Source organism: Ixodes scapularis, unplaced genomic scaffold, assembly GCF_016920785.2.
Source record: "Ixodes scapularis isolate PalLabHiFi unplaced genomic scaffold, ASM1692078v2 PGA_scaffold12__126_contigs__length_90152505, whole genome shotgun sequence".
Taxonomy (NCBI): domain Eukaryota; kingdom Metazoa; phylum Arthropoda; class Arachnida; order Ixodida; family Ixodidae; genus Ixodes; species Ixodes scapularis.
In genome coordinates, this window is record NW_024609838.1 from 67,834,891 (window position 1) to 67,860,021 (window position 25,131).

Below are 25,131 nucleotides of genomic sequence, written 5' to 3' on the forward strand. Positions count from 1 at the left end.
GCCGCTCCGTTTGGCCAGTCCTTTAATGCTCCAAGCGCTCCAAGGCGCCCTACGGCGCCTTAGCGCCATCTCCCAGACGCTAGTCACACTGTCGTTGAGCCAGTTTTGCATGCGTGCAACTAGGTGGCGTTCGCGCTGCCCGCGGTCGTCGAGAAATAGGAAGGTTGGGGAGGTGACGACGAGGCAACGATTAGCGATGCTAGGACTGATTCGCACTGAGGTCGTTATCAGCAGTAACCGGACAAAAGCTCACCATTTTTTCACAGTCCCGGACAAAAGCTCACCATTTTTTTTTTCCGACCCGGGCGAAACACAGGCTGGGATAATGTGCGGACGCGATGGACATTGCATCATTTTTAGAACTGGTACCCACTGATCAGTGCTGGTACCCTATCCCATGCAAATGTGTCGATAGATAAGCCATAACAGGCCGAGGAGCAACAATTTGGGACCAAAATTGAGGAGCAAGCTTGCTTGACTTAGGGTATGCCGGAGCACCTTGTGCCACACCCAAGAAACTTCGTGAACCAAATTTTTTGAACCCAAGGAGTGACCAAAGAAGCGAAGTCACACTTCGATGACCTCGCTTTTCTATTGTGCTTATGCACGCACATAAAGGTTAGGCGCAATGTCTCTTCATTACTGATGCATGGGTTTTCTTGGGGTTCAGGGTAATATTTGAAGTGAATTACAAGGAAAATTAAATTATTTCCATCATTGTGCATCAAAAATGTATTTGAAATGAAGGATTTGATCAGGGTGATGTGAAAGGGAAACTGGACCAAGACAGTAATATACAAATTATTGAGTCGCAAATTTTTAAAAAGATGTTTATGGGACGGGAGTTGGACCTTTTGGACAAGTACAAGACAGATGACCAATTTAGAAAGCCGTGCGGGAGTTTGGATAGGCTGGCGCTCCTTCCATCAGAACTTGTACCCGAAGAACTAACCTATATCAGTGAGAAGTCTACCGGTGACATCGGCGACCTGCTGAACTACTTCGACTGCATGTATGTCAACGGCCTCTTCCGTTATGCTTTTGCTGCTTCTGCAGTGGCACCCAGACCGAATTCTTCCCTTTGCCTGACTGTGCGCCGACGACGACCGGAGTTTCCCCCGGTGCGGTAGAATATGCACTACGCCACTCAAGAAAATACTGGATGACCAACACCTGCGAACGATGGAACATCAGGTTCCAGAAGCTTGTCGGCCACACCCATCCAAGCTTCAGCAGGCCGACTGAATGCCGAAAGAAAAATCAGGCGCTTGTTGCCATGGCATTGACACAAGCTCGGAGAGGTGAACCCCCAGAGAAGCGGGTGCGAAAAACCACCCTGCGCCTGCAGAATCGTCTGAAAAATATTTTCGAAGGGTTCCAGGTACACTTAGATCTACAGACTGCTGGAGCTAGTAAGGGACTGCATTCGCTTCTAACCATTCGGTAAATAAAATTTTTTTTACTCTAATCAACAAACCGTATGCGTCTGTCAGATTTAATTTATCGTTGCATTTTAGTGTCGCACGCGTGCACCTAAGTTGTCTGCACTCGAGTTAAGACCAACATGAAATTTTCTCCTGGTGAGCTTTTGTCCGGGTCTGTGAAAAAATGGGTGAGCTTTTGTCCAGTGAGCTTTTGACCGGGATTCGTTATCAGCGACGTAGGTAAGTCTTAACTCAGACTGTGTTTGCAAATAAACCTTGCTTTGTGTTGTACCTGTGTTTTTTTGTTTTTTTTAAGGTAAGTTTTGCATTCATAGTTCTCAAACCTTGTAGGTAGCTGCCGGCGCAAAAACCCCAATTTGCAGCCGCTTTTCTTTTTTTTCTTTTTTTTAGAGCTCTACGTTTTACAGAAAATGTTTTCCGCATATTTCTCACACCCCCCAACTTTCCATCAATTTTCCACAAAAAAAAAAGTGTGAGGATTATGCTAGTAAATACGGTAGTTTTTTTACACGGGCCAAACCACATGGTTCTCTTTTCTCATAAGCACCCAATATTTCTGTGGTGCTGCGGCTTTCCCGAGCCAAAAAGAGGCAATCACAAGTACAAATTCAACTTCTCATGGCAGAATGGACATGACAGACAGAGAAACTACACAAGGACCACTGAAAGCTAGAACACCTCTTTATTTCAGAAACAAGACCATGCCGCGTGGCGCTTGATCGGCTTTCAGGGTAAACCGACTCGAAACGACACAAATGAATTGCAGAAAATGACGAGAGCATTCCGAAATACCAGATGTAACTAAGGCATAGAAAAATCAGTGTTGCAACAAGTTGTCACACTTCCAAGTGTGTCACAGACTACATAGGGTCGTCAAACCTAAGAAACACTCTTGGATCTGTACAGAAGTTGTCGGTTCGTGGAACCTTTGGATGCTCTAAATGCCGTCCAGAGCTGAAAAAGACAAAAAAATTGTTGTATTTTTAAAGATTTTGCACACAAAGCTCTTCTCGTACATACAGCAGACAACTGTATGAAAAAAGAAATTCAATTTACTTCGGAGCATCTTGGCTGGCGAGACCCTTTTTGTTTGGTTAATCTGAAAATAATGATTTAACTATACAGCGTTTCACCCAAAGTTAATTACAGTGCAGTCAAAAACCAGAAGACACACCCGCACAAATTAAGAATGCAAAGTCGCGGCACTGTCTCTGTGCTCGAATGTTTAAGACGGCGAGAGGAAACGCACAAGACGGGAAGCGCCGTGATGTTGTGCTTTTAGCGCTGCTTCATTGACCTCGTCTGCTCGTAATGTTGGCTACGCCTTAAATTAAAGAGACACCGACCCCAAAAAACTTTGTTTTTAACTTGCCAAGTTAGAACACAAATGCCACAAAATAGATACCCCTTCTCCCCACCCTCTGGCAATCAATCAGTGTTGGCTCTTCGTCTGCCTAGTGGCACAATATTCAGCACCTAGTATTTCATGCAATGCTGTCCCTGCTAGCCTAGCTTCTGTGGTGCTCCAAAGCTGTCACAACTACTTGTGCGAGTATGCAGAAACGCAAAAGGAAGTTACATGCATGTGCTCTCGCAGCAGTGTTGGCCTGCGACACTGTGCAAGCTACATGGCACAAAACAGTTGCTAGCCTTGCATTGTTATAGTTATGTTATATTACCGTATTTACACGAATGTAGGTCGACCCTTTTTTCAATTTTTGAAAATCTGAAGTGGGGGGGTCGACTTATAATCGAACCAGAGCATTCCACCGCCGGCAAAAACGAAACAATTGCGATATCATGAACACCTCGGCTCGTTACGAGTTCAGCCGGCTGTACCTCTAGCATTGCACTACAGTATAGACCACTTACAACGTAACCGCTTATAGTGCAGGACCGGGTATAACGCGGTTTTTTTAAACCACCGGTTCGTCTCCCATAGAACTCCATGTAATTACATACCGCTTAAAATGCAGGCGCGCGAAGGGAAATACCGGTTATAGTGCGGTTTTTGGCACAGCCCGCCGGCCGCGCCGACGACCGGAGCAGCGAGCGCGCTTCCCTGTGCGACACTAGATAACGGCGCTGACGGCGCGAGCAGCAAGCGGCACTCGCGTGGCAGTTGCTCCAGAGCCGAGTTGCTCGAAGAAGCGGGAAGAAGCGAAAGGCTTCAGTTGCCACAGCGACGGAGGGACGCACGCACGTGTCGTTCACGTGCGTGCGTCCCTCCGCTGCGTTGGAAACAAACAACCGCAGCGACAGACCAATCGCAGGTCGAGGAGAAGTGTTGCGCGCGTTACATGCCGGTCGCGGGCTGGCTGCTTCTATCCGCAAACACGGCGTCGGTTGTGATCGTCGTCGTAGACGGCGTTCATCTCATCGTTCCGCGTAAAAGCGCTATCCTTGACTGTGAATTTTCGTTGTGTGTCGCTATGATAACCCAGCATGTACTAGAAGGGAAGATCTACCTACTCGTGCGGCGATGCCGTGGCGGCGCTTTCAAGACGGCAGAAACGCCCGAGTCGTCGTGTTTGCTTATTTCGACTACAGTGGTGATTTCTAAGCATTTGTGTCCTCGAACATCGCCCGGATTTCTTATTTGGCGTCTTTCATGCGTGCGTTCAAGTTCAAGGTATTACTGGCGCGTACCGTGTGAAGGATGCGAATTTTCACGCGTTTTCATCTCCGGAGAAAAGTGATTAGGGTTAGCAATCCTGAATGCTCGCAACGTCCGTCCGCAACCCGCGACGCCGTTAAAAGGCTGCGCCAGGCAAAAGCTGCTCATTTCTTTCAAAATGTGTAACACACTTGAGACGGAACTGTACTAGTCAGGTGAAATAAAGACTTTCCTCAAACTAAGCTTTATTTTTCATCTAACATAAAATAAATTTTTTTCACAAGTGTAAGTTGTCTCATGGCATGTATTTTGGCCTGAAAAATTGATGTTTTGGTTATAGTGCGGTACCGCTTATAGTGCGGATTTTCGCGACTCCCGCGACATACGTTATATGCGGTCTACACTGTATTCTCTGCGCTCATTTTACAAATTAATTTTTTTTTTTATTTGCACGAACGAGTACCGGTATTACTGATAGCGATTCGCAAATTAACCCAAATATATGGCGGTGAACAGCGCAAGGCGCTCCCGGGGGGTGGCGACACTTCTTGTAAGAGCCACTCTGGAGGCCGCTGGAACAGCCCCACGGCTCACTCGCCCCGCGGCTTCTCTTCGCACTTGCAGTTTTTCACACGATTCACGGTCGTGCTGGTCGCACATCGTTTGATTGAGTGATGAGATCATGCTGGAGTGCTAACTATGTTTTTTTTTTTTGTATTGACACGCATGATCTGGGCAGTTTAGGTTTTCGGTGCTCGTTTATGGCCATTCTTCACTCAGAAGCAACCAACAACTGAGCTGTTGGACGCAAGTTCGACCCGTCGGAGCGGGTGATGCTCCAGTGGAGCCTTCAGTGGCGCACTGTGCCGGCAAACGAAGAGGCTTCCGCAGGCCAAAGTCTGGATAGGTGGGGGTGCCTTCCTGAGTTGGAGGTCAGGCTTGCAACGTATGCCGCAAAAGTGTGCAAAGGGCGGAAGATGCGCTTAATCCTGTCATTTGCAAAATGCGAGATTTCGTTGGACGGCGCCGACGACGTGCATTGAGAACGTAGCAGTGATGGTGACGAGACTGACATCACCAGGGCGGACGAGTCGTAGTCTAGTCCCGGACGGAGTGAGAACGACAGTGAGCAGCTTCAGTTGTCCCACCTCCAGCGTGAACTTCCTAGTTTCGATAACGCCTGGCCATCTCATGCACTTCGCACGTGCATGCGCAGCCAAAGCATGCCAGAGGGCATCGATCGCGTGTTGGAAGCTTGGCTTTCGAAACAGATACATTGCCGTTCTCACCTTTTAGCAGTAAAACGCGCATCTGAAAATGTTTTTTTTTTTTTTTTTTGCTGATGTGCAATGTGGGGGGGTCGACTTACAATCGTGTAAATATGGTATATTATGCTATAGTTATATCATATTATACATTATCTTATGTTATAGTTATACCGTAGCTATACCATTCTAGGCCCATGACTGTTGGTAGGCACAATAAAAAATAAATACATAGATAAGACCAGCTATGCTAGCCTTATCTGAGCCCATGCCCACCTTCGACCGTTCTGTGGTACGCAAAGTGGAAGTACAGCAACGCCAGCAGGTGAAGCACGGCAGCCGTGGACGCTGCGACAGCCTTGTGGGAGACGCTGGCTGTCTTGGCTGCAAACACGGCCACCTATGGGAGCGCAGAGAAAAGTCGGGGATGTGGGCATCTGACGTATAGAGCCGCTTCACTAGCGGGAACGCGGTAGGAATGCGCGAATATTTGAATTTTCAAATACTAGTTTCGAATAATACATTATTCAATATTTGCTTCAAGATGAACCGCAATATTCATATTTTTTGAAGTGTCAATGGCAGCGGGTTAGCTACGTCGAGTGAACTTCTTAGTGAGCACCAGTGTGCTGCGTAGAAGCAATGCCCACGGAAGCGAACTCCGCAGGTATTGTTTCTCTGCAGTGCACTGGTGCTCGGTAAAATATGCACTCAATAAGGCTAACCTGCCGCCATTGACACTTCGCAAAATACAAATACTATCGCAGTTTGTCTCACAGCGAATATCAAATACAGCATGTTAATCGAGACTAGGTACAGTACTACTCGAAAATTCAAATATTCACAGAATCCAAAATGTTTTAACCAGGAGGTAAGTTGGGGCGAGTTGGTTGATCATCTTCAAGAGTGGAAACAACGCAAAAAAAATGACAAAGGACGAGTAGAAGGAGTGCACGGACACAGTGCTGACTATCAACTGAAAGTTTATTTTTCAAGCGAACCAGAAAATAAACAGCGGAAGCAGAGAGGAAAGAACCAATCAAGATACAAAAATACAACCCGATAAACAAGACTTCTACTACGTCATACCTCTTCCACACGTGCTTGCCACTGTTCTTGATAAAAAGGACTTCGTCAACCCCAAGTGCACCGACAAGTGCGCTAGCAGATTCCCCTTCCCCCTTCGATAAAATAAAAAAGGCCTCTTCAATCTCTTTGGCGGTCTTATTTTTGTTACGTGCCAGGATTGTCAGGTCATTGAACAAAGGCATGCAGCTGCACCATTCTGCAATGTAACCGCTAAGTGGCTACCGGGGTCGACCTGCAACTGCTACACCCACAACCTTACGACGTTGATTGCGGGTGTAGCAGAGTTCCTGATAAAAGTGTTTAGAGGTCGACCCAGTCCTAAGGTTAGACAAAAACCGACAACAAGGCCAGTGGTGGTGCTTTATGTCCTTGCCCTCTCCCATCAGGTTAAGCAACTGGCTTACAAGTATAACCTGTCAGTGGTCTTTTGAGCACCCCAGAAGTTGTCACGACTGTGCTCTGCTGTGAACCGAGGGAGTACCAGTGATTTCCATTGTGGTGTTAACCCCCGCACTCCTTCTGTCCCGTGTGCACAAGGGGTTGTGTACCAGATCCCCTTCACATGTGCTGGGTGTACATTGGACAAACAAACCAAATTTGGGGGTTTTACATGCCAAACAAACGACGGGCATCTAGCATGCCCCAGCGGAGGACTGAGGATTAATTTGGACCGTCTGGGGATCTTTTAACTTGCAACCGAAATCTCGGTTACACGGCGGTGCCTTCTCCGCAATAAGCCTCCGTCAGATTGCGGACACCTCGGCCGGGGTTCGAACCCGCCACCTGGGGATCCGTAAGCCGGCGCCTTGCCTCGGAGCCACCGAGGCGGCTACTGGACAAACAGGGAGGTGCGCGAATGCGATGGCGAGGGAGCATTCCCCTGCCCTCCGTTCCTCCCCCGCTGGCTACTTAGCGGTACATTGCAGTAGGTGGAGCTGCGTGCTTTTGTTCAATGACTTGGCGATCCTGGTGCGTAACAAAAATAAGACTGCCAGAGAGATTGAAGAGGCTTTTTTTTATTTTATCAAAAGGGGAACGGGAATGTGCTAGCGCACCACCGGTGCACTTGGGGGTTGACAAAGTCCTTTTTATCAAGAACAGTGGCAAGCACGTGTGAAAGAGGTACGACGTAGTAGAAGTCTTGTTTATCGGGTTGTATTTTTGTGTCTTGATTAATTTTTTCGTCTCGGCGTGCAGTGCTCATTTTCCGGTTTGCTTGAAAAATTAAACTTTCCGTTGATAGTCAGTGCTGTGTCCGTACGCTTCTTTTACTCGTCCTTTGTCCATTTTTTTTGCACTGTTTCCACCTTTGAAGACCAAAATGTTTTCTTTGCATTTCGTTTCTTGCGTTCCTACTGTTCCTTTTCTTCATTTTATTTTCTACTCCCCAGTCTTCTTCTCATCCTTCTCAATATTTTCTCCTTCCTACGCTCGCGGTAAGCTTTGAAATATTTGTAACCCGTCTTCGCCCTAGGTGTCGCTGTGCGGTGACAAGCCATCACAGCCAATGCTGCGACTCGTGTGGTCACATACGATTGGTGTCACGATTTGGTAGGAGCCCCACGAGCACGTACATGGCGGCTAAAATTACGCTTTCACCCCCCTTCGGTAGCGCATGGGTAGCGGTTCGGTAGTGCAGGCGCTGCGGTTCAATTCCGGTCAAGAGACAAAGTGATTTTCGCAAAGACGCTAGGCTGTGCTATCGTGTTTTTCGTTTATTTATTATCTTATTTTACGATACCGCCAGCGGAAGATATAAGCGAGGCCACTTAAAGAATAAAAAAATGCTATACAATGTTCAAATGTTATCAAAAGTCCAAATCCTCCAACAGCGGTATACAAAGAAAACAATTGTAATTGTATGCTTTATTTCGGACAAAAAGAGTCCGAGGAGCTGGGGCAAAAGAAGACAAGTAGCCCTCAGACAAGGCAGCAGCCCCTGGTTACAGCACTCCGAATATGCGACAGTTGCATGCCGTGCAAAAAGAAACAAACACAATCAATAACTGCAGATCAGAAACAAGTTAGCATGTATTGTACAATGGCTCCTTTAAATGTAAAAAAAAAAAAAAAAAATGTTGGCTCATGTCTTTTTAGCTATGATAGGGTGTTTGTTAAGTATATCTGGCATGAGATATTTGAGTTGTTACATACCGTAGTTAGTGTAAACTTTGGTTTTTGTAAAATGACTATATTTTAAACTGTAGTTTCCTGCCATTTTGTGGTAGGTATTGAAGGAAAGGGATTGGCTATGCCTAATTTAATTGAAAATGAGGACTGATAATTTAAGGATCATGTTTTGTTCTATAGTTAATATTTGTATTTCTGAAAAAAAGGCAATGAGTGCTGCACCCACGAAAAATTTTCAATAAACCGAAGATATCTTTTTTTTAAGGTAAATACTTTGTTCTTATTTGTTTGCATAGATCACGGGTGGCCAGGCTCACCCGGCCTAAGAGCCGCAAACAAAACCACTAAACTTCTAAGAGCCGCGGGGTGCAACTTTTGTCCAGAGCAATAACCGACACTCCAACTACTTTCAATCTATCCGAGTCAAAAGCAGTATGACTGTACGTAATGTAGCAGCAGTGCAAGACTAAGAAACAGCAACTGCCTGTCTTTCGATTTAAAACGCGTTCAATTTCTCTTTTTGGGTAAGTGCTCGTGTGAATGGGAGGGAGGTGTGGGAGTGTGTGTGTGTGTGTGTGTGTGTGTGTGTGTGTGTGTGGGGGGGGAGGTAGCCGCGAGCCGCACTTTAACACGCGAAGAGCTGCATGCGGCTCGCGAGCCGCAGCTTGGCCACCCCTGGCATAGATGTTTCCCCATACCAGCATACTGCTACTCTTACTCTCAAAACATGTGACACTGTTACTCTCCAAACAAAGTACGTCAAATGTTCTCAAATTCAGAAATGAGTCGCAGAGCAACCTTCACAACCTTTCATGACACTCGAGACTTCGAAAGCAGCCTTAAAATGCATTCAGCATTCAAAAGCTTTTTGGGAGCTCGGTGTCTTTAAATGCTGGATTTCTCGAAGAATTTCTTTTAGAAAAATTTGCACTCAAATGGGGAAACCAGTCAAACGAACTAAAAAGGGCAGTTTGACACTCACCAGCTTCAGGGCGGTGCTACCCCCCAGCACAAGCCAGACGCCGTAGAAGAACATGTGCGAGTGCTCGGGGTGGAACACGTTCCCCAGGAAGAGGGCAAAGCAGTGGCCGGACAGCGCATAGCCCTGAGGAAAAAATCATGCAAAATATCAAAATTAAACTAGGTTTTAGCTCACCCACTTCATTGCCCCTTCACTTTCCAAACACATCCAACCCCCTTGCCCTAAGCATTTTAAAGGGGCACTGACACTGCCCCCACCCCTCCTCCCCCCGAAAAGAAAAAACAAACATTTTTGTTTATTTTTTGTTAGGATATTTAATATTGTGCCAGGAGGCTACCCAATCATTATTTTGCTACGGAGTCACATGTATTCTTAATCAAGCCAAAAACCCAACTGCTCAAACCGCAACATGAGCATGGAAGCTCGTGGACACGTCGCGTGGACGATGTGTACTAAGGAGGAGGGAGATGCCGGAAGTCACGTGGTTACACTTGAACACATTTTTTAATGCGAAAGCATTAACTGTCTGATGGAGCGAGCCGACGTCATCACCTTTGAAACCACGCCAAACGGCTCTTAAATCCTTCTCTCCAAATCAAGCCAGCTCCCTGCTATGAAACTGTAACCACGCGCAAAGCTAGCCATGGCACCTTCACCGCTTCGATCCCCATTGGCTAGCACGTGTCGACCAGGCTCCCCATTGCCGGACACGTTGTGCCATGGGGTGGCACTGCGTGTCCTGCAAATGTGACAACAGGCCGGTCGTTCAAAGTGACGCTGCGCGTCAGTTTCAACGACCGGCCACCTCATGGCGCTGCGTGTCCGCGCCAGTCAGCGCGCCGACACGCGTAGAGCAAGAATGATGTACATGCTTTTGCATTCACAACTCATAAGAACTGCTTAGGTGTGCCTCTATCTTTTTTAGAGCGCAGCTCTTAGGGGCCCGTTCCCGGCTTGAGCGGCGTCGCCGTCGCCGTCGCCGTCGGCGTCGGCGTAACCGCAACCCTCGTAACCCTCGTGAGGGTTACGAGGGTTAATCTCATGAGGGTTACCCTCACGAGGATCACGAGGGCCACGAGGGTTACTTACCCTCGTAACCCTCACGAGGGTTACGAGGGTTAGTTACCCTCAAAAGGGTTACCTTCACGAGGGTTACCCTCACGAGGGTTACTTACCCTTGTAACCCTCACGAGGGTTACGAGGGTTAGTAACCCTCGTGAGGGTTACGAGGGTTACGAGGGTTAATCTCATGAGGGTTACCCTCACGAGGATCACGAGGGGCACGAGGGTTACTTACCCTCGTAACCCTCACGAGGGTTACGAGGGTTAGTTACCCTCAAAAGGGTTACCTTCACGAGGGTTACCCTCACGAGGGTTACTTACCCTTGTAACCCTCACGAGGGTTACGAGGGTTAGTAACCCTCGTGAGGGTAACGAGGGTGAGTAACCCTCGTGAGGGCAACTCTCATAACCCTCGTAAGGGTAACTCTCATAACCCTCGTGACCCTCGTGAGGGTAACTAACCCTCGTAACCCTCGTGAGGGTTACGAGGGTGAGTAACCCTCGTGAGGGTAACTCTCATAACCCCACGAGGGTTATGAGAGTTACCCTCACGAGGGTTACTCACCCTCGTAACCCTCACGAGGGTTACGAGGGTTAGTTACCCTCACGAGGGTCACGAGGGTTATGAGAGTTACCCTTACGAGGGTCACGAGAGTTACCCTCACGAGGGTCACGAGAGTTGCCCTCACAAGGGTTACTAGGGTTACCCTCACGAGGGTCACGATGGTTACCCAGGTCGTAACCCCCCCTGGGGTCACGTGACCTGGGGATACCCCCCCAGGTCACGTGACCCCCCCGTTGACGTCATAGGCACTGATGACGTCGTCAGTGACGTCACTGATGACGTCACCGGCATCCGCATCGTCATCGTCATCATCACTGATGACGTCATTAGTGACGTCACTGATGACGTCACCGGCATCCGCATCGTCATCATCATCACTGATGGCGTCATCAGTGACGCTACTGATGACGTCATCGGTATCGTCACGTGGCCCCAGGTCACGTGACCCCCCCGACGTCACGTGACGCCCCAAGGTCACGTGACTCCCACAAGGTCACGTGACCCACAAGGTCACGTGACCCACAAGGTCACGTGACCCCCCGCCCCCCCGAGGTCACTTGACCCACCCCCCAGTACCCTTCCCTCCTCCTCCTCAAGAGCTGCGCTCTAATTCGGCGTTACAGGGAGTTGTAAACGGCTTTCATTTTTTTTCTCCACTTCTCCAGCGTACGAAGCAGACGACGATGACGAAGTTACGTACATTGTATGTCCTGCTATTGTTTTGCAATTATATTCCTTCCGCTCAATGTTTTGTGCTTGAAGATAGACCGGTACCGTACCACGAACGACAGTTCCAAAGTAGTGGCCCCATGTTGCAACGTTGGTCCTTCGTGCACTCCCATCTTGTCGTCCAACCATATTGGCTGGACAACATATTGCCATATTGAGAATGACATGTACAAATACTTCCTGCAATCTGTGCACCATATTTTTTTTTTGATCAACGCATTTGCAGTTTTTTGGAAGCCACAAAGATGGAGTTCATATTCTTTTCTATCTTTAGCATTGAATGTGTACCTAAGATGACACTTTGAACATATTTGGTACACATATTTTGAATGCCACGTGACCATGAAAAAGAGAGTGAGCATGACTGACATGGCCAATTCTCGACCGGCTGTTTTCGGGCAGAAAGAAAACAAACTTTGAGCCACAAAATGTGTTCTGGGTAGTTGGACACACATAGGCCATGTTTGAATAAAAACCTTGGAGAGCATAAATAAATACCCTGTCAGTGTCCCTTCAAGGCTATAAAAACCTTATAGTAAAGTCAACTTGAGAAACTACCTCATTAGTAAAATAGCGCAAAACAACAAGGAAGAAAGGGCGAGATAGACAGGAAGGGCGCTAACTGACAACTGACGTTTAATACAGTCTATAAAGGAGGAGAAGAAAGAAGCAAGAAGTTACTGATGCTGTTGCTTAAAAGAAAGAAACGTACACCCTCAAAGTTGTTATACGTAAAAATATAAAATGTATGAAAAAGTGAGTTGCTGATGACATCTGTGATTGAAAAAAAAACCGTATGAAATAAGAGAAAAAGAAAGAAGGAAGCAATAATTTTGAAACAAAAGGAGAAATTGCAAAGGTGCACGATTGGTAATCGTAGATGATAAAAAAGATTAAGTTTGAGACCAAAAAGGAACCTGAGGTAGCAGGCTGAATACTTGTAGTCAAGTCCTATGATTAAGGTAGTAAAGCTCCTTAGGAGATAAGGCGATCGTTGGGGCGCTGACGCACACCGCCCCGCGAGACACGATTGTTTGAGCTTCATACAACTCTCGTGTTCTTTTGGACCTAAAACGTCTTAGGATTTTGGTTTGGCTAAACACTGCTGAGCACATACAGTCCCTTGCATGTATTGCAAGATGGCCGGCTGGTGAGGATCTCAAGGCTAAGGCATGTTCTCGCAAGCGTTCATTGATGCATCGGCCTGTTTGTCCCACATATATTTTGCCGCAGGTGAAAGGTATTTCGTACACCACTCCTCGTTGGCAGTCGACGTATTGTTGCTGATGTCTTACTTTGCACTCAGCTTGCTGTGGTTGGAGATGGTTAATTCTCGGACACAACCGCCTAAGTTTATCTGGTGCAGAGAGTGCCACTTGGACTTGATATTTCGAAGCAATCTTTTTTAAGTTGTGTGTAATCTGATGAATGTAAGGCAGCACTGCTGGTCGTTGGTTCGTCTCTCGTGTGCGCACTCGTTGTCCACTGTTGGTGAGTAATGATTCGGCGACTTCAAACAAAATCGAACTCGGGAACCCAGATGTCTTGAGGCGCTGCACTTGAGCTTGAAAACTCTCAGCCGCGGAATGTGTGCACGACTTTTTTAAGGCTGCACTCATTGTGCTTTTGACAATTCCTCTCTTGATGATTTTGGAGTGAGCTGAGTCGTACTGAAGCAGGCCTTTTTTGGTTCTTGGCGAGTATTTCCAGCAAGTGTGCCCGTCTTTGAACATCAGATGAAGATCTAAAAATTGAAGGCTTGAATTCGTTGGAGTCTCATGGGTGAAATTGAGCCCTTGCCCTTCGCTCCAGAAAGTGGATTTGATGGTGTGGATTATCTGAGCTTCATTTTCCATGGGTCTCAATGAAAGAAGCACTAGATAATCATCCACGTATCTGAAAATCTGTGAGACTTGCCCTTTGGTGAGTGCATTATCGATGGCCCGATCACATTTTGAAAGGAAGATGCCGCAGAGGACTGGTGCCACACAGGACCCGATACATATGCTATGCCTTTCCTTTGTAGGTAAGACGTACCTTCGTACGTTACCAGGGTGGCGGTTAGGTAGAACCGTAAAAGTTCTAGGAAAGATTCTACCTGTATTCCACTTTCATTTTGGAACTTCGTAATCCCGTTGGCCTCAATACATTCGTTTACAGCTGTAAACAGCTTGTTGTGTGGGATTGAGTAAAAAAGATCCTCCACATCAAGTGAAAACCCGTATCGTACCGTTGCATCATTCAGTTGTAGGTGATGTATAACCACTTCAGAGTTAGGGATCAGGAATGGATCATTTAGTTTGAGGTTCGACAGATGTTTCATTAGATAGCGAGACAACACAACTTGCCACGATCCTTTTTCAGTCACTACCACTCGGAACGGACACTCTTTTTTGTGTGTTTTGGCAGTGAAAAACATATCTAAGTGGTCCTTTGTAGCAGTCGAAATCATCTTCTTCATTGATGTCACCATTATTGGGTGAACTTTTACGGTTCTACCTAACCGCCACCCTGGTAACGTACGAAGGTATGTCTTACCTACAAAGGAAAGGCATATGTATCGGGTCCTGTGTGGCACCAGTCCTCTGCGACATCTTCCTTTCAAAATGTGATCGGGCCATCGATAATGCACTCACCAAAGGGCAAGTCTCACAGATTTTCAGATACGTGGATGATTATCTAGTGCTTCTTTCATTGAGACCCATGGAAAATGAAGCTCAGATAATCCACACCATCAAATCCACTTTCTGGAGCGAAGGGCAAGGGCTCAATTTCACCCATGAGACTCCAACGAATTCAAGCCTTCAATTTTTAGATCTTCATCTGATGTTCAAAGACGGGCACACTTGCTGGAAATACTCGCCAAGAACCAAAAAAGGCCTGCTTCAGTACGACTCAGCTCACTCCAAAATCATCAAGAGAGGAATTGTCAAAAGCACAATGAGTGCAGCCTTAAAAAAGTCGTGCACACATTCCGCGGCTGAGAGTTTTCAAGCTCAAGTGCAGCGCCTCAAGACATCTGGGTTCCCGAGTTTGATTTTGTTTGAAGTCGCCGAATCATTACTCACCAACAGTGGACAACGAGTGCGCACACGAGAGACGAACCAACGACCAGCAGTGCTGCCTTACATTCATCAGATTACACACAACTTAAAAAAGATTGCTTCGAAATATCAAGTCCAAGTGGCACTCTCTGCACCAGATAAACTTAGGCGGTTGTGTCCGAGAATTAACCATCTCCAACCACAGCAAGCTGAGTACAAAGTAAGACATCAGCAACAATACGTCGACTGCCAACGAGGAGTGGTGTACGAAATACCTTTCACCTGCGGCAAAATATATGTGGGACAAACAGGCCGATGCATCAATGAACGCTTGCGAGAACATGCCTTAGCCTTGAGATCCTCACCAGCCGGCCATCTTGCAATACATGCAAGGGACTGTATGTGCTCAGCAGTGTTTAGCCAAACCAAAATCCTAAGACGTTTTAGGTCCAAAAGAACACGAGAGTTGTATGAAGCTCAAACAATCGTGTCTCGCGGGGCGGTGTGCGTCAGCGCCCCAACGATCGCCTTATCTCCTAAGGAGCTTTACTACCTTAATCATAGGACTTGACTACAAGTATTCAGCCTGCTACCTCAGGTTCCTTTTTGGTCTCAAACTTAATCTTTTTTATCATCTACGATTACCAATCGTGCACCTTTGCAATTTCTCCTTTTGTTTCAAAATTATTGCTTCCTTCTTTCTTTCTCTCTTATTTCATACGGTTTTTTTTCAATCACAGATGTCATCAGCAACTCACTTTTTCATACATTTTATATTTTTACGTATAACAACTTTGAGGGTGTACGTTTCTTTCTTTTAAGCAACAGCATCAGTAACTTCTTGCTTCTTTCTTCTCCTCCTTTATAGATTGTATTAAACGTCAGTTGTCAGTTAGCGCCCTTCCTGTCTATCTCGCCCTTTCTTCCTTGTTGTTTTGCGCTATTTTACTAATGATGAACGACCAACTAGCCCGCCAGCTCACCTTATTGAGAAACTACCCTTTGCCGATTCGGATGCATGTAGTATGTGTGTTCAAGCACTTCTACAGCAAATACAACAAAAAAGGGGGGAACTCTGATTATGTGCACAGGAAGTTAACATCATTGGGAGCAATATAAAAAAAAAAACAAGAAAGAAATTAAAAAAATAACCGATTTTGATAATATGGGCTCAAATTATGACTAAACTTAATTGTTGATTAAAGATTTTAGACAAGTTATTTCATGAAAATAAACTAATAAGGTACCAGCAATACCAGTGGTACTGCTGGCATATAGTATTTAATAAGTAGAATGTATAATGAATCCTAAGATACGAGGCTCCAAATATGTTCGCAAAACGACAAAGATGCAATGTTTGGCATTTTTTACTTCTGGCATAAAATATGCCAAAGCAGTTTAGCTTAAAATACAAAATAGGCCAAGTGTCACACATTTATAAGAAAATTTACAGTGAGTATTTTCATTTTGACCTATTTTTAACAACCAACAGAACTGAGAACAAAAATCAAGCAGCATAAACATAGCATTTCGAGTTGCTCCGCTTCAAAATTTTTATGGAGAAATATCATCTTCCTAAAAATTTCAAAAAGTGGTTTTGTTCATTGTAGAAATGGGGCTAGGTATAATTTACATTTTTTGAGGCAAATCAGAATACCCACCCCAACACACGTGTTCCATTTCAACGAAACCACTCTGTTAGAAAACTATTCCCTTGCACATTTGTTTAAGAGAAGGGAGGTTTGTAGTTTTTCTACATAAAGTTGCAAATAGCGCCATTGACTCAGACCAGCTTCTTCGTAAAGTTCATTTCCATGTTAATTTTTGCTCTACCTAAAGTTTATTTATTTTTTGTATATACAGTCGAACCCGGTTATATCACACCCGGGTATTTCGAATTATCGCTTATATCGAACAGTCCAAACATCCCCTTGAAAATCACATGTAATAGTATAGGAGCGTTGTCTTTTTGTATCGAACTCCCATGGACTCCCATGGCGGGGACACTCGATATAGCGAACGAAGCACGGCGGCCCTTCGCTTCTCCCGCGGTCAGATTGCTCCCGCAGAGCAACATAGCTCGCGTTGCCGTGCTGACAGACCGCCAAGCCAGCATACGCGCATAAGGGAACTTATAGGAGCGCACAGGGATACTCAACAAAAAAGCAGTTAAAAAAAAAGTGGAGGATGGCAAAAGCAAATGCAAGGGCGCACGCGCGCGTAGAGAGGGCAGAGTGTGCTCCTTAGCCCCATAATAAAATGAGGAAAAAAAAAAGTCTGTCAAGTCGAGTGTGTCGACAACGGTTGAGCAATCGCACTTTGAACCCTTATCTTTGTTTCCCTTTTTCTTTTGCCGTTCTTGCTTTGCACGTTTTTTTTTTTCTTTTGGGTTTTCTTTTTCTTGCTGCCTGAATTTAGTGATGTTTCTTTTTTGTCGCTTGCTTAACTTTATTCTATGGATCGAGCGATTTTTGTTCGTTTTTATGCGGCTCGCTTTTTCCGTTCTTTTTTTTTTTAATTTGTGTTTTGTCGTTGGTGCTGTGCCGAGGTTGCGCGCGCGATCGCAAACACTGTCGCGTAAACGCGGCGGTGTTTGTGATCTTCACCAACTAAGCTCTACCGTATTTAGCAGCTCTTAGTGGCTCTCTTTGGTAAGGTTCCGTTTGTCGCGGCCTTCAGTATTAGCAGAGGCGCGCGGAAATTTCAACTGGAGCTTAAGTTAACATATTTTTGTATATCAAATTATCGATATATCGAACCATTTTACGATCCCCTTTGAATTCGATATATCCGGGTTCGACTGTATACATGTTTACCATGCAACACTATACCCCTTTGCCAGATTTCCATACTTGGGCCTGCACTTACGAAGTCCTGCCTTCACAGCATACAAGATGGTTTTTAAGTGTTGAGAGACTATGTTTCTTGGGCTTCCCGTCATTGGTTTTAAACAAGCTGGCGGGGCCTTGATACGCAAGACCAAAGGGAGTCAGCAAAGCAAACCTAGAGACCACCAAAAACGAATTGCAGTTGCTCCATATGTGCACAAAACATTGCATAATTTAAAAAGAGCAGCCTAAAGGTATGACGTGCTGGTGGTGTTTTCAGCTCCCAAAAGGATGGCGCAAATGTGCTCCAAGGTTCGCTCGATAGCTGAAAACCTTAAAAAAGCCAAGTGCCAGAAACGCCGCAGCCACCCCTATGTGTCGTGTTCAACTGGCATTGCGTACAGAACCCCACTAACATGAGGTAGAAGCTATGTGGGCCAAACCGGCCAATGCTTGAATGGCTGCCTTCTCGAGGCGGTCATCTCCCCTAACATTGCAATACCTGCTCGTGTTCTCCAGACCATGAAATGATTTTAAAATCGAGTTTCATCCACGGCACGTCGTAAAAGGTGTGAAAAGAAACACAAAAACACAAAAATAGGGAGCCAAAAAAAAATTATTTGCTATAGAACTTTTAAAAGAAAACTGGACTCTTTTGCGCCTTCCTTCCTTCGCCTGTTCACTACGATGCATCCGCGGAAATGGAGCACGTCAGCCAAATCCAGGTCGCCTATTGGGTAAGAGCCTACCTCACCAGCACCGCGATCGTAAACAATAAATAGCCGGTGAATGTTTCCTAAAAGTTTTGTTAAATAATATTCAGATCCACATTTTGTAGCATAACTAGAGATGTGTGGCGAAAATTGCCAAATTTGATAATGCTGAGAGCCAGGCGCCATCTATCGTGTGGTAAACGAAGCAACTACTGCGCGTGCGCAGTAGGGCAGGGCCGACAGTTACTTGGGTGGCGGCCAGCGACGAACGTTTATTTTCTTTGTTTTCCTTCCTCTCAAAACTCTGACTGACGGAACGTTTATTTTTCTACGTGTTCTTCCCGCGCGTGCCGACTTCAAGCAGCAAGAAAACAGTACTTAAAACAGACCACGACGAACAAGAACGCTGGATCCACCGACTCCGACGAAGCGTATAGGCCTAGCAGGCATTCCGACTCGGCGCTGCGTTGCTTCGTCGCAAGACCGTCTGCCTACGATCGGCTGGCGTGCTAAATGGAATATGCCCGCGCGACCCTTGTGGACCCTTCCCGTATTATAGTTTGATCACTGACCTCAATTCTAGATTAAGAGGTGAGGTCAATCTCTTCCCCTTGTTTTCCGAGGCAGTGTTGACGAACACTCGTCGAAAAGGGACTCTCGTCGATTCTATCTTCTTGTTTTGTGAGATATAGAGCTGAAATAAACGCCGTATGGATTACCTTCGTAACACGGTATGTACACTTTGTTATTGGTATGCCATTTTTATTCTGACAGACTGCACGTCACTGTCGAGCTATAACAGTTCGTGGGAGGTATACGTACAACCCCGGTCCAACCTTTCTTTGCCGAGTGTCGCGTCAGTATCGAGTTGCAATCGTAAAAGAACGGTCCCGAAGCGCTCACAAACAGCGCGAATACAAGACTTCCATCAAGTGCGCGCGTCCGCTCCGAGTGTAAACAGGTATTTACGTGGCTCTTGCTGACACTCGTAGTTCAAACGTATCTTTTTTAACGTCGGCTCGCTCCTGCATCTCCGAGGCCGCGAAAAACGCCATCTACGTCGCTTTGCAAACGACTGACACGGGCCGGCCCTTCTGCGAACAATGACGGGGTGGTTGACTTCTGGAGTCTTCACCGGAAGACTCGCTGCACTTCCCAACAGGCATACCGGCGTATGGGACTAGTCCCATGCTGTCGCTGTAGCGCAACATATCTCATTGAATTTCGCTCAGCTGCGATGCGGCGATGAGAGGTGCCGATTCAGGAAATACGTCGGTGACATCAGCGCAGTAAAACCTACCGGCGCACCCCAACTCGTTGCCGCTAACACTCCCATTCTCCTACTGCCGAGAAAACTTCCGGTTCCGGAAACGGCCTACGTCACGGCTTCTTTTGCGGTCAGTTGGAGAGAATGAAAAAGTCGATATTTCAATAATTTTTTGTGTAGAAGTTAATAAACCGAGACGAAAACGGATGCCTGTTCGGCATTCAGTGAACATTGACGGTTTAATGTAAAAGTTATCTGGAAAAAGTAAAAAGGTCATTTCATGGTCCCTTTAACGTTACAACAATATTGGGACATTACCCAGACAAGGCTACTCGCAAAATTTTGGAAGTACATTGTATTAACAGCTGGGGGACCGCTGAATTAACCAACCGTCGATGACACTGCTTCAAACAGAAACCTTGTTTCTAGATAGGACTATGACGCAAAGACATGACAGTTTGATGGTGTTGCGTCATGTGTGAGACGCTCTGGCACTGCGTGATTTTCAGCGCATTCTCTTCTTCCTTTTGCACATAAATTGAGTTGCGAGTCAGCGCTTGAGTGTCGTGCACGTTCCTTTTCTCTTTCCTTGTCTTTTTGTGTGCCGTGCTGTTTACCATGTCTTCATACAAACTGGCCCGGCTTACCACACTTTTGAGGTGACCGAGAATTCCGGCTTATTGTACTATTATTTTTTCAAATACTACTTTAGATAAGTACGTTAAGAATGTATGTAATGATCGTGTGAGAACCTTTGTACGCATGTTTTCCCATTGTTAGATTGCTGCTCAAGGAAGCACACCATCAGCTTTTAGGTATTGACTTCGTGCCGGAATTTTTTGCAAGGCTAATTGTTCGTGGGACATACTTTTCACAAATCGCAGGCGATTTGCAAAATTAGCGAAAATTAAATTCTTAAAAGTATGATGAAATGAATGATAATCACAATCCTTACCATGAGAGAAAGCACTTGGAGGAAGGAGAGTCGCGTGCTGCTCACGTAGCCGGCGGCTCGAACCAGGGCCGATCCGCCAAGCCAGTAGCCGAAGCTGACGCCAAACGCCGTGCCCATCAGGGTGCCTTCCTTCTGCATTGCAAAACCAATCACTCTGCATGACCAAACAGGCTGCTCGCCGTTCAAATGGGCCAATGAACACACGCCAAAGCACATATAGCTTGCACTGTCCATAAACAAGAGGTTCCTCGGGATTTGCTTCTCTTCCACGCAGCGCATGAGAGAGCCAATTATTGACCTCACACGGAAAGGTTGGCTAACCTGGCAACATTTTTCTAGTATACCTTATAAGACCCTTTGCTGAAGATAGCTCAGGCAGGGACTGCTGAAAGCCAACTGCTATTCTCATATGAGACGTTTGACTCATATAAGAACCTTCCTGAAGGCCAATCACTACAGTTTACAGAAGCAGACCAAACGAGAAGAAGGAGAATATGTTTGAAGCTGAGCACGTGATCTGCATAAAGCAAGCCGAAATGTAAAATTAGACTAAAATACTCAATACGGAGCACTGCGGCGGGGGGAGAATTTATCTACCTTTGCAAACTGCCACCATTGATTTTGTGCTTGCTGCAATGAAAAGCAGACGTACAGGCTATGTTCTTCAAGAAGTACCTAATATTAGGTCCGACTAAATACAGTACAATGTGATAGATGCTTGAGGCAAATATGCATAGGCAAACAAACCAGAGACATCTCTCTATTTTAAACTCGATTGCGGCGACAATGGACACCTAGACGTTAAGAGACAAGTAAGTTTTTTTGCCATCTTATTGGGAAAGTGTGCAACGTTATAAAAAGATGCTCTATCATACTGCAGTGATGGAAGTGCCATTTGACCTTTTGGAGCAGGCCTTGTAGCAGGCAAAATGTTGTTTTGGAGCAGGTAGTGGCCCTTTTGGAGCAGGGTCCGGCATATGTTGGCATATTACTTGAAAATGAAATAATGCTGCATTGCTATATAAAGCCCATCTCTATTATTCGAACACAGCGCCTGTCGCCTTTTTAAGACAGGATATATAAAATTCAACAAAGTAAACACGCAAAAAAATCATTTTTTAAAATAAAGTTTATCCGCTCGTCAGATAAAAAAATACAATTCAATATGTCACACTGAGTTCTGATGGTACAGGATACTAAGTTTTATCAGCTTCCACTTCTTTTAAGGTATCTGCAGCAGCATATAACGACCCTCACTGTTGTGGAATGATTTAGTTCAGATAAGAGTTGTCTTTCGGGCAGCAGCTTCAAATATTGCGGTATCTGATATTCGCTTCAAAAATTCCGATTCATTTTCGATGTGCTGGCGAAGTCACGATTGGACCACAGCGAGTTAACCCGTCGAGTGCGCCCCTTGGCATGCACCGACGCGCTGCAGAGAAGCGACACCCGCGGAGCAGACGCCGCAGTCGCGCGAGTCGCGCAGTGCTTTGTGCTCCGAAAAGGACGGTGAGGCTTTACCAGCACTACACCCAGAGTCTCGTGCAAAATATACTTCGTTTCAGCTTCGGTGCAAGAGCAGCCAAAGCTACAAGCGCGCGCATGGAGCCCGTAACGGTGCCCACACTGCACGAGCCCACGCGCGAGTCAGGAATGCACAGAGCATTGGGCTCGCGCTAGCTTTGACTTCGCTGATAGATAGCGCACCAGAACAGGGCGGGCCAACATTGAAAACATCCACAAGCTCGGCCTTTTTATTTTTTTTTTAATAGGCTGCTCAATGGGATGGTTCTTCGCTTAGCCTCTGTGGCTTTGGTCTCAGATGTTGCTAACGTTGTTCCTTTCAATGATGATGATGATGCGTTTTCGCAGTTTTGGTTTGTGTAACAGTTGCGGCGCGGAAAATACCGCGATACTGCCACGCGCTCTGATAAGACTTCAATTTTTATTTTTTGATTGCTACATCTCATCTCGGCGCAGGCATGGTGCAATTCTTCGGTAAAATGACAATTTGGCGCTACATGTAGCAGGATTTCGTCCTTGGCGCAATTTGGCGCAATTGGCGCAGCACTTCCATCACTGATACTGTTGTCCTCACAAAAAAAAAATATGTACAAATTTATATTTAAAATTGTCCTAGCAGTGAAAACAAAAATAGAAGTTTGTTTTAATTGTACATTTTTTTGTGTGCATTAATCTACCGGTGACGGTGGAACACGGAGCTTGCGTCTCTGGCGTCTCTTGCGGTTGCGTGCCCCGGCTCTGACCCCGCTCTTTCCCGTCTCCCTGCTGTATTACTAGCAGCGTTTTGTTTCAAGAAACATAACCGTGAACGATGATTCTGCGAATTTCGTGAAGTGCTCACCACTGTGTGGCCCGAGGACTTCATCCCGAAGAGCAGCAGGGTGATCATGGTGAAGACCAGCATCAGTGGTCCGTACAGCTCACCTGGAATCAGCTGCAAAGCGGTGCGACAAAGTTCAACTCCGTAGTCACCGCTAAAATAGAATCTGGGTCTCTACTTTGACCAATTTTTGCTGGGACATGTGCTAATATGTGACCCTAAGCCAGACACTCCCACTTTTCTTCCCAGTGGGTTTGATGCTCTTAACTGCTTTGTTGCGCGACCAGCAAGATGGGTAGAGGATTCTTAGGTCTGAATCTATATATAGTTGAGGGTACCCCGGGAACGAAAGGTATACTACTATACCTGGAGCAGAGCATGCAAAGCCTCATCTGGCAGAAAAAATAATACCTCCTCCAGAAAGGCTCGATAGCGAGAGAACTGGATTGAAGTTACTCGATATGAGAAGCCGTAGCTACCAAGAGCTTTTAGATTATTTGTTAGTACCCACCTGCAAAAAAATTCTCGATATTCAACCATTTTCATTGCTTCAGATGCGCCATGGCAGGCCTACTACACAGATCAACATTATCAATGCCCCCCCCCTAAGGAAAAAGATTAGACACAGTTTGTGTCTGCAACCAGATCGAGACGCCTCATATCTTTCATTTTTTGCAACCTGTGTTGCCAATCATGGGGCAAAGATCAATTTGTGCCGATCGACTTGAAGCGTGCAGTGGCAATAGAGACAAATGACCGAAACGACCACTTAGTTTGGGGTGCTCAAAGCTCAAGTCGGCATGCAAACTGCTGGAACCACGCCGATACTTTGAACACACCAAAAAATAGAATGCAGCAAGTTGGAATTGACGAGCATCGACTAGACCACAGCCATTAAATAGGCTACGCTTTTATTGACACTCGATTTCGAACCCCCTCCCTTCGTCTTGTGGGCACACCCAGTTGGTTGATTAGCGCTATGGTGCCTCGAACTCGTCTTTGACTGGTACGTTTAGCATCCTATTCACTGATCTCTCTTGTAGCAGGCTGGAACGCAGATTGGGAGCCCATCAGTGGCACCCCCGACAGCCATTGCTTGACGCGGTGGCTTGACACCAGGCAATACAAGTCTATGGGACAGAAGTTGGAATATTGAAGCTTGTACGGAGTGCTCAAAGGTGAGTATTCTATGATGAGCGGTGATCATTATATCGAGTGTTTGGAGATTGAATCAGTATTCGTCAAGCGTTCGAACGGCAATTTTAAGAAATCAAATGTGCCGGCATCGATTGCTTTATTTGCTAAATACATGACACGTTCAACAAATGAAGACACGCTCAGAGTGGTATTTCGTCACAGAAGCATACCTGCCATGTTCGAAGTACCCAAATCCGGAAGGGGGGGGGGGACGGGTTACATTGTATTGGACCACCAGCGCTGCGACACTGTCAGGATCGTGGCCGGCGACAGCGTGATGCTTACGTGACGTCGCGAGGGGGAAATCGAGGGACTACTTTTTTGGACGCAGTAAACACACCGGTCGGAGAAGTGTTCCGAACACCACATATACTATAGTCGGTTACAAGTCAAGAAGGTAGGAGAAGCTCCTCCCACAAGTGTGATGCGCCCGTTTCAAATCTCTCCGCAGTCGAAAGAAGAGTTCACTGGAAACGCTCCTTGTTCCGCTTCAATGGATTCCCACTTGTCTCCCATCCCACTTTTTAAGAAAGCGACCTTTGTATTCATCGGAGAGGGAACCGAGCCCCTGAAAGCAGCCTTTGTATCCATCGGGGGGAAGCTAATCCCCCAAAGTCGTATTTGTTTCCGTCGGTGGGGGAGAACTCTAATCTCCCTCTCGTGGCTTCCACAATGCTACGTCAAAGTCGAAAGATAAAGCAAATATGTACAGAAAGGCAACAGCCTCCTCGCGCGTTGTCTGCGACATCACGGAAACGGTAGGACGCTATTGGATGCAAAGGTGGCGGAGGGATATCTGATTCCCTTTGAGGGGCATTTGCCGCTACCTTCTTAACCTGTAACTGACTATAGTGCAGAACATGTGAAACCGCAGATACAGTGCAATCCACTTATAACGA

General features: G+C 46.1%; 1 protein-coding gene across 1 annotated transcript in view; it reads right to left on the reverse strand.

Annotated features, from left to right (window-relative positions):
* Positions 1-2,108: 2,108 nt before the first annotated feature.
* LOC115326092 (protein YIPF3) overlaps positions 2,109-25,131 on the reverse strand; it is a 31,513-nt gene continuing 8,490 nt past the window's right edge. The window contains exons 6-10 of the mRNA XM_040218741.3: positions 23,057-23,149; positions 20,692-20,823; positions 9,529-9,651; positions 5,604-5,727; positions 2,109-2,399 (exon numbers count right to left, since the gene is read on the reverse strand). Of these exons, the coding sequence (XP_040074675.1) occupies positions 2,383-2,399; positions 5,604-5,727; positions 9,529-9,651; positions 20,692-20,823; positions 23,057-23,149 (489 nt within the window). The 3' untranslated portion in view covers positions 2,109-2,382. The remainder of the gene's footprint in view (positions 2,400-5,603; positions 5,728-9,528; positions 9,652-20,691; positions 20,824-23,056; positions 23,150-25,131) is intronic.